Source organism: Erithacus rubecula, assembly GCF_903797595.1.
Source record: "Erithacus rubecula genome assembly, chromosome: 3".
Lineage (NCBI taxonomy): Eukaryota > Metazoa > Chordata > Aves > Passeriformes > Muscicapidae > Erithacus > Erithacus rubecula.
This window is the reverse complement of record NC_136689.1, coordinates 48,808,751-48,824,584: the sequence shown is the minus strand read 5'-3', so window position 1 is coordinate 48,824,584 and position 15,834 is coordinate 48,808,751. Positions and strand designations below refer to the sequence as shown.

Genomic DNA, 15,834 nt, shown 5'->3' with positions numbered 1-15,834 from the left:
AGCTGAGATAGTTTCAAACTTAGAGGGCTTTTGGAAGAATATTCCTCTTTATTTTCTACTTTTTAAAAACCTACCATGGGAGAGGAACTCCTTTACAAATCCATTCTTCTCATATCCTTTTAGCAGAGCATATGTTGCTGGATTCAGAGTCATGTTTCAGCTGCCTTGCCCCAAACTTTGCCTGTGTCTAGGCCATGTACGTGATAAGACCCAGAAGTGAAATGTCTTCCCCACCCTACACTCCCATTTTCCTTGGAAATACAGCTAAGGCCATTCAGGTCAGAAGGGAGCATGGTGAAGTCTGGTATTTCCTGAGTCTGCATATCAAAGCAGAGCAAAGGTCTGCAGAGTGTATCAGCAGGCTTTTCCACCTCACAAATGTGCTACTTACATCGGTTATTCTGAAACTATTTCCTTCTTCTATAATGTATTTGCAGTGATGAGTGTGTGTGTGTCTCTTCCTTGGCCTATGTGATGGCTGGTTTTATGCAATTTTGTTGGAATTAAAGAAACAAGGGAAGAACAAAAAAATCATTAAGTAACCCCAGAGTCCAAGACAAAGCTAAAAAAAGTCAAAATCTACCATAAAATAGGTGATTTCCATTGTATGGAAGCACACACTGGACAAATTAATGTCCTGTGAAAGTCATCTTTATAGTAGCTGAGGTAGATCTCTTTAATTTTAATGACTTGGCATTATATGACTTGCTATTGCTTCTGTTAACATTTATTGTAATTCATCTACTAAAGAGAGCAATAAAAAGTCAACAGATATGTGAAAGAAGCATCAGAGAATCGTTTGAGTTGAAGGCAGCCAAACTAAATAGTGTGCCTTTCCATATCAGTGCTCCTGTTACATTTTGTTTCTACATTTCCAGTTAAATTTTATCCAAAATTTTGTGGTTTTTTAGAGGGAGGTAAATTACCCCTGTCATTATTTAGCAGAGGAACAGCAGCTTTCGGGTATATATACAAGTATTCTGCCCATAAAGGATTCAAGTTTTAAAGCAGAAAAAAGAAAAATAGAACTTTTTTTTCTGCAATGTATCTACTTTTTTTCCATGTCTGTATCCCGTTAATCACATTTTTAATTTAACTCCCTGCAAAAAAAAGAGACTATCATAAATACTGTAGTTGACCTTTATTAAAAAAAGAACAACTGCTGAAGGCTAAATCAGTGCATTATACCAGCAAAACAGATTTTTAGGAGTGGTTTCTAAAATAGCATTTAGTATATCTCTATAGAAATTTCATCAGCAAAGCCCAAAGCACAATGCCAGCCTTTAGTCTTCCTTACATCACAACAGTGAAGTGTTCCTCTTCCTGTGTTCCAGATGAGCAGTGAGCCTGCAGGTCTGTGTCAGTCCAATTCCAATGCAGTAAAAATTGCTGGATTTATGATCCTGCCTGTTTTTCTGGATCCAGTACTCATTTACAGCACATGGCTTGTCCCTGCCCTGGCTCTGATCTGATCTGCACTAACCTGGGTCAAGGGCCTGACCCATCACAAACAGATCAGCAGAGCACTAGTGCCACACTAAGGAAGGAGCTGAATTGCATTTAGAGTGGCCATGATCAGCCTGAGCAATTGCACATCACCATTCCGATCTGCTCCTTTCCTCTTGTACTAGAAAAAAAAAAATAAAATCAAAGATCACAGTATTAAAAATATTGTTTGTTTTTTCTTTTTTACCAGGTGAATAATCATCTATATTGCACCAATAAAAAGAATGTCATTATACCTCTCATTTGATTTTCATGATCAGCTTTCTTCTTTCTTGTACACTGCTATCATACTTGTGAGGAGCTCCATCTAAACATCTGTATACCACCTTGTTATTTTCCTGGGGTCACATTCCTAGTCTGTTCTAACTTTTTAGGCATTTTTGAGTAGGAACATTTTGTATTGTGTATTGTTACAGAACTTAGCACAAAACGCCTTTCCTCAGGACCAGAGAAGATGTTAACACAAGTGATAAATCATCATAAGAATACAGAAGAGAAATACTACACTGATCATGATGGTAACACCCCCTTCTTTATCCTGCTATTGCTGAATTCAATAGCAGAACTGTATTGATATCAGATGGTGTGAGATTAAGCCCTACAGCATTATTATTATTATGTCTGATTTTGACAATTTTTTTATAAAATGTCTCCGGCATAAAGAAAAACCTTAACTTTCCAGCAGGCTGAGTTGACAATGATTCAGATGTAAATATATCCACAGGGTATGTAAAGTATGTGTTTGTGTTTATACTGGTTTTTTCCCCAAGAGTACTAAGGTGATACAGACATTATGTTTGCCCTTAGATTGACATGTCTGTTAATCTCAGAACTCCCATCAAGACTAGTTTTATTGTCTAAGTGAGAAGTAATTTAAAAGAAAGACCATTTTATTGAACCTCTGCTTAAATCCAAACAACTTCAGAAAAAGGCAGTCTGTCTTTCTGTGATGTGACTTGAGAACTGAAACTGCAAGTTCCTCAGAAACTGCCACCTACTTTCATCTATGTAACACTCAAAGCCACACTGTTTATATGAAGCTCAAATGAAATTATTGAGTTTTTAAAGAAAAGTAGCTGTAATGAAAAATCTTTTATTTTAAAACCGTAATTTATTACAAAATCATGACATCAAAATCTGTGTATACAGAGATTTAATTTTCATTAAATAAGGAAATCAAATTATCATTCAAATATCATTTGACACTAGTAATTCCTTTTTGTATTATGTGTCTTCTATTAAATTGGTAGGCTAGTATTTCGTGCAAAGACTGCGATCTGCTCTGTTCAGTTGGAGCTGGAGCTGGAGCCCCCACTGGGTGGCAGTAACATACTGCTTTGGAAAGAATTCAGCGTGTTGCTTTAACTCGCAAGCCTGCAAGGCAGCCCTAGGCTGACTGCCTCTTTAAAAAAAAAGAAAAAAAATTAAAAAAAAAAAAAACACGTTTATTTTATTAGGTAATTCTAGTTGAGTACAAAGACATGTAATAAAAGCAAGTGCACAGAAATCTCCCTACTCCCTCAGCCACTGTTCCCTGGACCCACTGCTGGACTCACTGTCTTGTGGTGCATCATTTCATTCCAGGTGCCAGGAGTAGAGAAAGGCATTGCTGTTGAAAGAACTGCATGTGTCCCCTGACAAGAGATGCCAGAGCTGGCAGTGGAACAGGAGCTGGCTCTATCACTGATCAGAAATATTTGCCCCAGAAAATTGGTATCAACAGCTTTTAAACAGAGATTTATTATAACTCGGAATCAGACCACCCCAAAACTTTAGACAGTCATTAAAACAATCCACAGCTGAACCAATTGGGATATCTTTCCTTGACTTCAACAATATCTGAAAAATATATGTGACTGGCTAGATTCAGGTTTTTATTCAGTACAAGAGATCTGCTTAAATGAGCAAACCTCAGCAGTAGACTGTTTCTGTTAGAGCTGCAATGTAACACATCATTACTCTCATTGCTGCAATCCCTTTTGCCTCAGTACAGGGGTGGAATGCTCTGCTATGCTGAAGTCCCAAGGGAAGGTGAGATCACTGAAGGACTTAGGGATTTTTTTTTTAAATCTGGCCAAGGTTACTGCTAGCTAACCTGTTCCAAGATGGGGAAAGAGAGGGCCTTTCTAAATACTGAACACTACCTGAACACAAAGGTAATCTTATCATGCCACAGCTGGCAGGATTTGATATTCTGTCATTGTCTGTGTAAATGTTCTCAGTGGTTCATCATTTAAATTGACTTTTCATTTTAATGTATGTCCTGCAGACACAACCCATGTTCACAGGTAAAGGCAGCCTGTACATTTGGCAACGACGGCTTTTTTATTACTTGTTACTAATATTTTGTTACTCTGACACTGAACACATGATTACTGCTGTAGGACATCCAGCATACATCAATAAGTTGATTATAGACATAGATTGATATTAATTTATTCTTATTTTATCTGATTAATGATGATCTGATCAACATCACTGCCTAGATTCCAGATCACAATAAAAAGTTTTCAAATTGCTCTAGACTGATTCTGAAAAATAACCCAAATGTTGATGATACTGACATACTACTGTGTGTAGTAGCATGCCTAATTGATTTATCAGAGTTACTTCACCATATTTTATGTCATAGTAATAAAAGGAAAACCTAGAAAATGAATCCTATGTATGTATTGGAAACAATTGCACTGCAGGCAAAGAAGTTACACAAGGTTAACCTCTTGGCATAAGAGACAATAGAGAATCAGTGTTTTATGGATTAGTTTTTACCAATCTTTACCTGATGCACCTCTCTAAAGTCTGCACTTTTCATTTAATAACCTTAAAGATAAATACCATGATAGATCTAAGCCATTTCTATTTTCGTCCTGAAGTAACAAAAGAATTTTTATTTCACCTAATATGCCTGCATTTCCCATTGAAAATGGGTCTGGTTCTTTCAATGCTGGAAAACCAATAGCAAGCACCCAAGTGGAGGCTGTATTTAGTAGGGCCTGAGGTTGAGATCAGTTTAGTATTTCAACCATTTGTATTAACTTTACTACACTGTTTCCAAAATAACTCTTTTCAATTTAAATTTATACAGCTCTAATTTCACGTAAAATATGCATTTCTGCTCTTTATTACAAATCTAAGAAAAACAGTTCACAATACTCTGGAAAAACTGAAGCTCATTATTTTCTGAGTAAGAAGATGGAATTATATTTTTCCATGTATTTATCTCAAAATCAATGTGAATACTAGTTATGATAAATTAAAAATAATTTCTGAACATTAAGACTTGCTGGACCTTTCTTGCAATCTGCAGTGACTGCTTTTGCTGTCTACTGTGAATATGCACTTTTCTTCTTCATGTTTTATGGGGAATTATAAGAAAGGCAGGACTCCAATTGTTAGAGTTTTCCAAGATGGTTGCCTCTGCAGATTTATGACCCCAGTAGGCTTTACAGCCACCTGAGCTCACAGTATTCCAGGATATCAGGGGATTCAGGCCTTCAGTTCTATGCTACCTGCCATTCATTTACTTTTAACTACTGAGCTGAGCATTTGCAGTATCATTAAAACAAAATAATCCACAATAATTACATTTTTTAATCAGAGTTATGGCAAAAAGATATGTGAGCATATTGCATGTCCTGTAGAGTTGCCATTTCTTGAGAATTACTTTTGCAGTCTATTGCACCCTGCAAAGTCTTAAATCATATATATGAGTTTCTATCCTGTTTTGTGCCAAGACAAGGCCTGAATAAAATAAACTATTATTGCTCTGTCCTCTTTAACCTGTGTAATAAACATGTAAATCTAAGAAAACAGATAACAACAGTAAAGATAAAAATTCATCCCAATTACCTTTATGAAATGTGAAATCAAAACTCTATTGAGCTATATTAAACTATGTTAATAGCAATATGACTAAGCATAGACAATACATTTCATTACTCTCTTTACATTTTTCTGTTTAATAGCTAAAAATCTAGGGGGAAATATGCTAATGTAACATGATTGCTGTGCCATATCAGGGACAATATGCATTTCCTATAGATTAAATTATTTAGCTAAATTGATTACTCTTGAATTTATTTAGGTTTCAATAGGTATCATCACAATCAGATTGAACAACATTCCCAACAAGAAAGTAATAAGCATGAAGTGCCAAAAAAGAATGCCTTATTAATTTATGCCTTTTCTGAGAGAAAAGAAAAATGCCCAACACCTGAACTAGTCTGAAATTCCCAGCTATGTAAATCTAACTTTAGTAGTAACATAGGTCCCAAATGGAAATTATTTCTATGGAAATAAAAAGTTGGTTTATTATTGATGCTGTTGTTATATTTAGCAATTGAAGAGCACATAAGCAAAAACTGTTGTGATTCTACAGCAATCAGAACAAAAATATATTCAGTGTAGGTATTCTACAGGCCTTGGAAACTGTGTAGATGGCAGATATGGAAGGAAGGGTATTTACTATTGTTCTCCCTTTATGAAAATGAAAGTAGAATGTATTAGACAGTAATAAGAGATGCCATAAACTGATGCCATGAAGTAAATCTGATTGATCAGAACTGTAATAAGCAGATCCATTCAAAATACTCAAAATTTCTTTTCTCTTTCTCCAGCTTGATCACTACCCTCCAACAAGTTACAGCCTGCCAGCCACATCTGACATTCAGTTCAATTCCCCAAAGGCACTATTCCTTGGAAAAGTTATAGGTAAGGTTTCATTTTATACTGGAACAATGATGTGTGTGTAGCAAGATGCTTGCTGGGTATGTGATATAAGTGATGACTCAAGGGTTATACCTATAGGAGGGGTTGTGTTCAGCCTGTTACAGAGGCTGATGAGCAAAAAAAAAAAAATTTCTGCCGTACATGGGGGGGAAAAAACGGTATGGGCAAAGAGACCTTTGTAACATTGTCTTTGTGAAGTTTCACTACCCTCTTGGTATCAGCTGAAGGCAAACCAAGGAAATTACTGAGGCCAGTGCTTCTGCTAGGAGATGCTGAAGTTATTTTGAATATTACCATTCACTGTGAAGCTATTGTGTGCCTTGTATAATGTCTTTATCTGCACAGACCACCTTCTTATCCCATTGCATCCTCTTGTGGCATTACTGTCTCATAACTCTGGCAAACCACCACTCTCTCCCACGAACACCCAACAGCAAGGTCCTTGGGGCAACACTCATCTGGACATTTTCTTTTATGGATTTCATGGTTATTTCCAGTTCAGCAACTTCCTGCACAGCTCCTCAGATGAACTCAAGGGGCAATACAGGTGCCTTGGCCTCACTTTTTGACCATCCTACATTCCATTGCTTAATTTTTCTGCTGCTGGCTTCTTACATGAATTTCCAGGGTTACTCACTTCAAGGTACAATTCTTCCCAACATTTACAGTTTGTAAGGAGGGCTTTTTCTCCTTATCTGAGATAAAGGGGAATTAATATTATTCCCTCTAAGTGCTTTGTACATAGATATGGCTGCTTGAACTCAGTGAAGAGCTTAATTCAGAAAAATCACAAACTTTTCTTTGTTAAATGCTTAAGGCATTAATCTGTGTACACTTTGCACTGCTTTTTGAAGTGGACCACATAGCTAATGGTATTTTTTGTAGATACACTTTTCCATTTGTTGTGGTTTTTTAATTTAACATGCAGAACTTCCGTGAAATAGGAAATAAAAAGTTTCAAAATGACTGGCTATCAGGAGAGTCATGAACTATTTTCTAGCACTTTCCAAGTCAGTTCTTTTGATAGTATGAAAGATGATGCAGTCTGATTTTGGTCAGTCTCTGGAATCTGGGTACATTCCCACTTTATTGCATTTAATTTGGGCAGCTGGACTGGAGCTGGTGGTCTGACTCAATTTTTTTAATAGCATGGGATTATATTAGCCCTTTGAGAATATTTTTTTCTTCTTCCTCTCTGCTTGTTAATGTCTTTGCAAATAAGGCATTTTATTAAGCAGAAAAATGCATCACTACTATAAAACAAACAAGAAAACAAAAATAAAAGCCATTTACTCTTTCTACTAAAGAAAAATTGAACTTCATTGTAAAGAGATGGATTTCCTGGTGTAAAATTGTTGTGTAACTGACCATATCTGTTGATGAGCTTTACTGTGCAGCTCTCGGAGTCATGTTGATCAAGGGAAGAGCTCAGTTAACAGAGTCACCTAAGTACAGCAGTTTGAAGGGCATGGTAGGGAGAATTCAGTATCTTTAAAGCCTCAAGCTGTCACATCATACTGACTGGGCATATTTAGTGGTCTAGAGGGATTAAAACCAACAGATCTGGATACATAGATCAAGTTGCAATTTGTGTCCATATGCAATTACATTCTCCAAATGGGCAATATGGGAGAAGCCTCCCATTTCACTGCTACTCTGGCATCACTTGCATTCAGTTTCTGCTGTTCCCATACAGTTCTTATTTGTCAGCAAAAATGAATGCAAGGCCTTATTTTTAGACAGATGGGTTTTTGAAGAGCACTCTGGAACAATCTTACTGGGAAACTGTTTTCTGTCTGTCTTATTTCCATTTTTATTAGTGTTATTTGCATAGAGCAGCCACTTCTGCCACAGCTGTGCTTGCTGTGATAGAGAATTCATCTGCTCCCTGTCAAAAATGATCCCTTATACAACACCTACCACAATGCAACACCCCTCTCTGCTCTAGGTTACAACAATATGACTGATGAATAAAATGTTGCTTTGCTACTGCTCAGAATATTTTCTGTAAAGTGGGAGTGTCACATCAGAAACAACAGCAAAATGTTTGAGTTGCAGTCAGGGAGAACTTTTCTTCTTTAAGTTGAGATGCTTTCTGTTTCCTTGAAATACTATTTTTTAAAATGCATTTGTTCACAGGCTTGAAAAATGCTGATATAAAATAATTTTAGCCTTTGGGAAAAATGTAGGTAAAGGCATTTAGTATATAATTCTTAGCTAGGTAAAATGAATTATGATTTGAAGTGTGAAGCTGAAAGACATAACAAATGAAAAATCCTATTTTACATGAGTGTGTAGTAACAAAAATAATAGCACCAGAGAAATTAAAGATTTCACAAAAAATCATAGAAAGGTATTGTTAATGTTTCGAGGAAGTTCTTTAATCTGTTATTTAGATGTATTTAGCCTTTAATGGCTGACAGACAAGGCAAGAGGGAAAACAGGAATATCTGGGTGAAAAGCTATGATGACAAAAATGGGGAAATTAGACAATGTGACAGGCATCTACATTTTCATGTAGGCTGCGACTTGCAGCTCATTATTGAGGTAGAATATAGCAGAGGTTTGAATTTTACATTAAGTGTAGAGGGTTTGGATGCAATACTCAGCTTTCTCTTCACAAACTTTTCAGGGAACTACACCTGTAGTCTCCTAGTCTGGAGTTTACTATTGAAAGTGGAATACTTCTTTGGCATTTAATATGTATTTATAAGGAATTAGCTAGACATGATTACACATGATTTTGTAAAAGTATCATTCTGGTGAACAGAAATGATTTGAGAGTCTGTCTAACAGGATATATGAGCAGAGAAGAACCAAGATCAGACATGAGTTGCTCTTGAGAAAGCAGCAGAGAAGTAAAGGAAATATGCTTCTTGTCTTCATTTCCACCAACCACTCCAAATTAAGTTGTCTATTTTCAGAAATACTTAAATATCCACTTGGAAACAATTGACTTAATACAAGTCATCATCACACAGATAAATTATATTGTTTCATGGCTTGGGTATGTTATAGAAAGAAGAACTGTTTGGGTTTTTTTTCTTGCATGGCATCTGTCTACGAATAGGTACTGCTACAAATAGAGAGGAAGCAAAAGTTCAGAATACTTCCAATTTCCAGCAGTGAACAATGGCAATTATTCCAAGAGGTAATCATTCTTTATTCCTAAATAAATACTTCCTTTCAATAGAAAAAGCTTGTTAATTTGGTGCTTCAGCCCTTATAGCTGAGTAACATCAATGACCTACAATGTAATTCATCCTACCAAAAGTATCACACACTTTCAATACCAGCTTCTGATCTCCATGTTTCCACACAACTACAGAATTTCATCACTTAGAGGGCTTGTTTCATGTCAAAGAATGAACATTTTATCTCTATGATAGCATTTACCATCATCAAAAAGGGGGTATTAATATTCTTGATGAAAAAATTTGTAAAGGATATAGGCATAGTCATATTTGGTTCTCAGTTTGGGTATGCTTTTAGACATTGACACCATCTGATATGAACTCATTGTGAATATATATGTGTATATATATATAATACCAGTTTAGAATTAAATCTCTATACTGTAGGGCACTTTTTGTCAACTTTTTAAATTTTTATCTTAGAAAATTGTGCCAAGCTGTAAATAGATCATGAATAATTAAAGTATTCTTCACTACACATCTTTGACATGTATCTACTACTACTTCATGATCATAATGAGGCTAACACTTCATTATATATGTTAGGAGTGTGGCCTTCAGAGCTGCACAGCTTGAGCTCTGCTGCTCCCCTTCATTTTGCAGTGCAGAGAGACACTCTGAGTGCAGGGTAGCTCAGCCAACTTTCACTGATAATGAGAAAAAAACCAGCTAGCATGCAGTAAATTCATCCACCAACTTACTTCAAAGTAACTGCCTGCTGCTTCATTTCTGAGCACCAGCATTAATATCCAGTACTGTAATCTCACTGAGAATGCATCTTGTCATATTGGGAGCCCTCCTGCTACAGCAAGTAGTAGTTGAATATTAAAGATATGCTTTCCCCTGCATGAGTTATGTATGACTTTTCATACCAAAATAAAACATCTTGACAATTCTCCTTCTCCTACTCCTCCTGTATAATGCTATCAGCCAGGTTGAAACACCTCTGGGATTTAATTTTGCCTGTCTCTCTGACCTCAGATCTGTCTGTCCATACTGATTCTTAGAAGTGTTTCTGGTAAAGGCAGAAATGTCCCACAGATCTTCCAGTCAAAACCAGTCAAAAGTAATTTTTCTTTTCTTTCAGACCTCTGGTTTTGGTCTATGTGGTTTTTCTCTGAGAAATCTTACCTACAAGCCATATTCAGAAAGGAACATTTCTTATCTACAGGTCTCCCATCCAAGGGACATGATAAACACTTTGACTTGCTAATAACTTCTGAGGCAGAAATGAGAGTAGCCCAAGTGAATACTATTGTTTGAGAACCAAAATGAAGAAGGGAAGCCAAGAATATTCACTGATGCCTCTCAGCATCCCTGCAGTATCTTCTTTCCTTTTTTCAGAATATTGCAGGATTTATCTGCTGTAGCTCCAGAGATGCAGAAGGTAGATGTCAGACAAACTGGACTAAATAAAATGCTTAGATAATTTCAGTTGTCATGAGTATAGCCAGCTTTGCTCTTCCAAAAATTAGCTGGAGTCATTTCCTCTCACACACTGTTCACTGTCACCCTTCAGGTGCTTCTTCACCTCTCAGTCCCTCTCTCATACTTTGTAGTGGCAGCTGCATCTTCATTTCCTGTTGCACTATTCTCTGTGAAAAGACTGCACTGATTCCCAGTCTTCAAATCTTCTATGGGCATTCAACAGCCCCAGAAGGTCACCTTTTATTCTCATGGTCTTCTAGCACACATACAAGCCTCTAACAAGATGCAGGAGTCTCCTGAATTCTAAAGTTATTTCCCTTGTGCTTTAACATGTCTCAGAAAATTGTTTCATATAAATCACTCTCCAGTATTGTAGAGAAAATTGCCTCATTGTTTTACAGTTCTTCCCAAAGTATCTACTGGCTCTAAAAAAAAAAAAAAAAAAAAAAAAAAAAAAAAAAAAAAAAAAAAAAAGGGGATTGTAAGGCAATTTAATTTGGTAAGTGCCATTTTGAACACAGTATTTGCACAAGTCTTATATGACATTCAAAACACTGATAACTACTTAAAGCAATAGAATAAAATGAAACCTTAAACTCTGGTGATCAGACTGACATTTTCCTAACTTCTGAATTTTGTTAAGGTGACATATCTTGCTTATACAACTTAGAGGATGAGGGCGACAGGAACTATACTGTCTCTACTGTGTAATATCTAATACTGATTTATTTCAAATGTAGCTGCTTTCAAGGCTTAAAGAAAGGAACTAAACATGGCAGGGGCATCAATAAAGCCTGCCATTGGCCCCATAAAATTCTAATGGCACAGATAGCAAAATCTAAGAGCTCAGAGCACCTTCAAGGCTTATAAATCATTTTTTAGAAAAAAATATTACACAGACCAAAAAAGCCAAAAGTATTCCTGAAGCTGAAAGTATAGCATCTTATAATTTTCCACCAAGTATATTCAAAGGAAAAATCAAAAATTAGAATAGAACTTCCCTAAAATAACAGACACATTGACCAAAAAAGTGTCTTTAATTAGCCAAGGCACAAATCTTAAAATTTGATATTAATTTACCTAGCTTGGGCAACCTGTGCCCCTAGTTCCAGATATAAAACATTCAAAAATAATGTAAATATGAATTGATGATTTGATCAGAAATAGCTAGAGAAATAATATTCTGGCCATATTATTCTGATTGTGGGTGCAGATTATATATGCCATTCCTTGTAAGAACAGGTACAGAAGTTATGTCTAATCCAAAACTCACTCATTGTTTGACAATTGAAAATAGCTCAGGTTTTATCTGACACTTGTCATTTGTGGCACTTAGGGAAAAATCATAAAAAAACAACACATAGCCTGACTAAAATATTGCAGAAGTTGTCAGACAGAAAGGGAAGTGACTCATGTCCCATGTTTTAGAAGATCACTGGGATCAAGTCAACCTTTCCCTCCAGACCTGTACTGGTTTTCACTCCCACCATTAATAATTTGGAAGGGCCTATGTCCTCCTCTGATCTGCCATGGCCTCTTATGCCAGAAGCACGAGAGGTTTTCTAGAACCTGGAGAAAGTTTGCTCAGATTGCTGAAGAAACTGAGAAGATGAAGGAATGTGGGAGTTTCTGGAGTATGAATTAGAAAAGAATTCTGTTGTATGTGTACTGTGCCTTAGGCCTGGACAGCCTTCATTCTCTCAGAGAAGCCTGGGCCTGTCTATGTGGTTTTAAGCTGTCCAGCTTTATAAGATGGAATTTATCTCTGTTCAAAGGCTCAACATGATCTTCACACTACTAAACTCTGCTTAAGTAGACTGAGTATAGAATGTAAAGTAAGTTTATATTATTCTGCTGCTCTTTGCAGAAATAAAAAACACCCGTTCTGCATGAGCATGTTCAAGACATAGTAAAATAAACATGTTCCTCAAACAATATAAAGTAATGAATAAATGTGAAGATAAGATAACCTTTTTTTAGGACCTTTATATAGAACTATAAATTCATAGACTAAATTATTCATGGTGAATAATTTGTTTAGCGCCCACTAACACCAAAAAAAAAAGTAAGTATACAAATTATGGAAAGACACTTCAATATTTCCTGTTTAGCCAGAACCTTTGGCTGTAGGCTACCTTGCATTTCCTTTAAAAGAAATGCTCTCATTGTTTAAATTACCAAAACCTGGCTGATGTCTTAATTTCAAGCATTTCTGCTCAGCAAATTTTAAAGCTATGTATATACACTCTCTAAATAAATCCTTTCAGATAGGTACAGTAAAGCATTCTTCATCTGCATATTTCAGGAAACACTTAAAACACTATTAGTTGTCATGGAGGAGGAACTCATTTGGAAGACTGTATTATTCCCAATGGCTTCAGCTATATCCATGCTGTAAATAAAAACAGGCACTGTGGTTGTATCAGTGATCTTGCTTTAAAACTTGCTGAGCCAATAGGGTTGACACCACTCAGCAGGAACTGGTTGTTTGAAATGATTCTGTCAAATCTTTTTTTTTTCCTTGTTTTTTGTTCGTTTATTTGGGGTTGGAGTTTTTTTGTTTGGTTTTGGGGTTTTTTTATCTTATTTCAATGTTTTGCAAAAATTTTAGAAGTTTCAGGGAAATAATGTTGCATTGTACTGGGATAGAATAGGGTAGGATAGGACAGCATGGTACAGTACTAGGGATAGCATTGTTTTTAAATAGCTCTGAATTAGAGTCAGAGGTTTTTCACAGCAGTCAATGTCACTAATGGCTCCTTGTGCTGCAACTCAGTTGTTTATTCTGATATTAAATCTGACACAATGGTACCAATGTTATGCCATTGAACATGACAGTCAGTGATTCTTGGATTTATATGCCATAATAAAACTGTATTTAATTTTTGGTACAGTGAGTAGTTCATAAACTGCTCCTTTAAATACAACAGGAATAAACTCACATGTTTACAGCTTTCTTTTAGAGAAGCCTGTTAATAAATGTAGACCACTACCTAGAAATCTCTCTTTTATGACTATATGAACTCACAAATCTACCTCAGTGACTCCCAGATACTGTACCACCAGGGTTGTGCTCCACTTGCATATGAAGCAGTTAAGTAAGGTTACAGTCAGTCTCCTACCAAAAGGTAATATTTTTCTTTTGTTTAGTCTGATAGCAAGATAATACATACTGTCACTGGTTTTGTTACTCCTTCCTACTTTCTATCCACCTCAGACTGTGTTCTGAGTTTTACCAGTCCTTCCTTCTTATTTTTTTGGAGAGAGATTGTCATCTGTCTCATTGTTACATGACAATGCTTATTGGTCAAAAAGTTGTCTCCTGATCCTTCTTATCAGTTGCAGAATCCAAATTGTGTAAAGGTTGCACCATAATACATACAGTTATCTCAAAAATGTCCAGGGAGAGAAATGAATTTGTCATCAAGAGTCAGAAAAATTGACTTGTTTAAAATACTTCAGCTAGAATGACTCCTCCCCAAAAAAAACTTTTAGAATAATTTTTAAATAATTTTTTGGGTTGTAGATGATCAGACATGTCAGAAATACTGATATTGTGAGACATCTTCAAAGCAAAGTACTATTACAATTGCAAATGTAATTCATCAAGCTGTCATACCTTTCTCAGCCAGATTTGATTTGATTTCAATTTAGCACCTTGAAAATATATAGTTTCTTCACTCAGTAAAAGCCCACTTAACATAAAATTAGAATATTTTTCAGTTTCCCTGGAACAACCACTTGGTTTCCTGTTTCTGCTTTCACATGGGATTCTTTGCAAGACAGTCAATGACATGACTAATGAAGTTGGTAATGGTCTACTATCTCTGTATTAGTTTGGCCAGGACTTAAAAACTTTCTTTACATTTTAAATATGTAACATCTTAAGATTTCCTCTAATATAAACGTAGGACAAAACTATGCATTTAATAAGATAGTTGCCAAATCTTGCTTCCTGGTATCTCAGGATGAGAGTTAGAGGTTATGAAGGACATGCAAAGGCTAATGAGGCCTCTGTTACCCATCCTCTACATATGAAAAAAGCATATGGTGAAAACCAACATATGGAGGAAAGACCATATGATGAAAAAACAGCATCTATTGCTAAAATTGATCTGACTCTGGAAGTACAGAAGCCTGGTGATTGCAAAAGCTACAGGAGAGAGGGACAAGAACTTCAAATACAGCTTCTCGAAGCATTTTACATTCCCTCAATGCAAAGGAACTGATATGATTATACCGGGGGCACAAGACCCTGCTGAGTATCTAGGACAGCATAAGAAGGCAGGATATTTAAGTGGTGGTGTAACATTATGTCAGCTGGAGCAAATGGTTTTTTACCCTGCCTTACTTTCCAGTACTTCCTTTACCTTGAGAAAGGAGCCAATGCAGCAACTCTCTGCTAAGTGCTTGCAGGAATCCATACATTTCTCTCCATTAATGCAAAGAGCATATCTTAATTGCCTAAGTCTGTTATCTTGACTTTGTAGCAGTGTACCCTCCAGGGAGGAAGGAATGCCTGGTTGGCAGCTCAGTTTGCATTACCTCTGGTTCCTGTGTGTTGTTTGTGGTGTGACACATCCTTTCTGCTGAGGGATGCACTGAAACCAGAGCGTTAAATTTATGAGGACCTTTTTGGTTTTTTTAGAATTAGAATAATAGGCTGCACCCTGCCCTCGTGCAGGAAAATAAATAAATGGAAATTATTAGAGTTGTGATTCATTTTCACTTTATTCTGAGGGGATGAGAGAATGAGTGGAGAACAGGGAGGAAGAGTGGGACATGATGAGCTTGACAAACTCCCATTTTGTGTTCACACCTGAATCTGCCTTCTTTCTAGTTTCCCTCATCAGGAATTATCTAATAAGATGTTCATCACAGCATTCAGACTCTATCCTCTATTCTCAATGTGATTCTTTTACCAAGAGTGCTGCACACTCAGCTCTTTCTGCACTAGTTTTGTGGCTTTCCAATGGTG

The 15,834-nt window shown here is 36.3% G+C and overlaps 1 protein-coding gene across 1 annotated transcript in view; it reads left to right on the top strand.

The window, feature by feature from the left end:
* CNTNAP2 (contactin associated protein 2) overlaps positions 1–15,834 on the top strand; it is a 1,078,336-nt gene that overhangs the window by 1,009,187 nt on the left and 53,315 nt on the right. Inside the window, exon 22 of the mRNA XM_079302400.1 lies at positions 6,123–6,216. Coding sequence (XP_079158526.1) covers positions 6,123–6,216 — 94 coding nt within the window. The remainder of the gene's footprint in view (positions 1–6,122; positions 6,217–15,834) is intronic.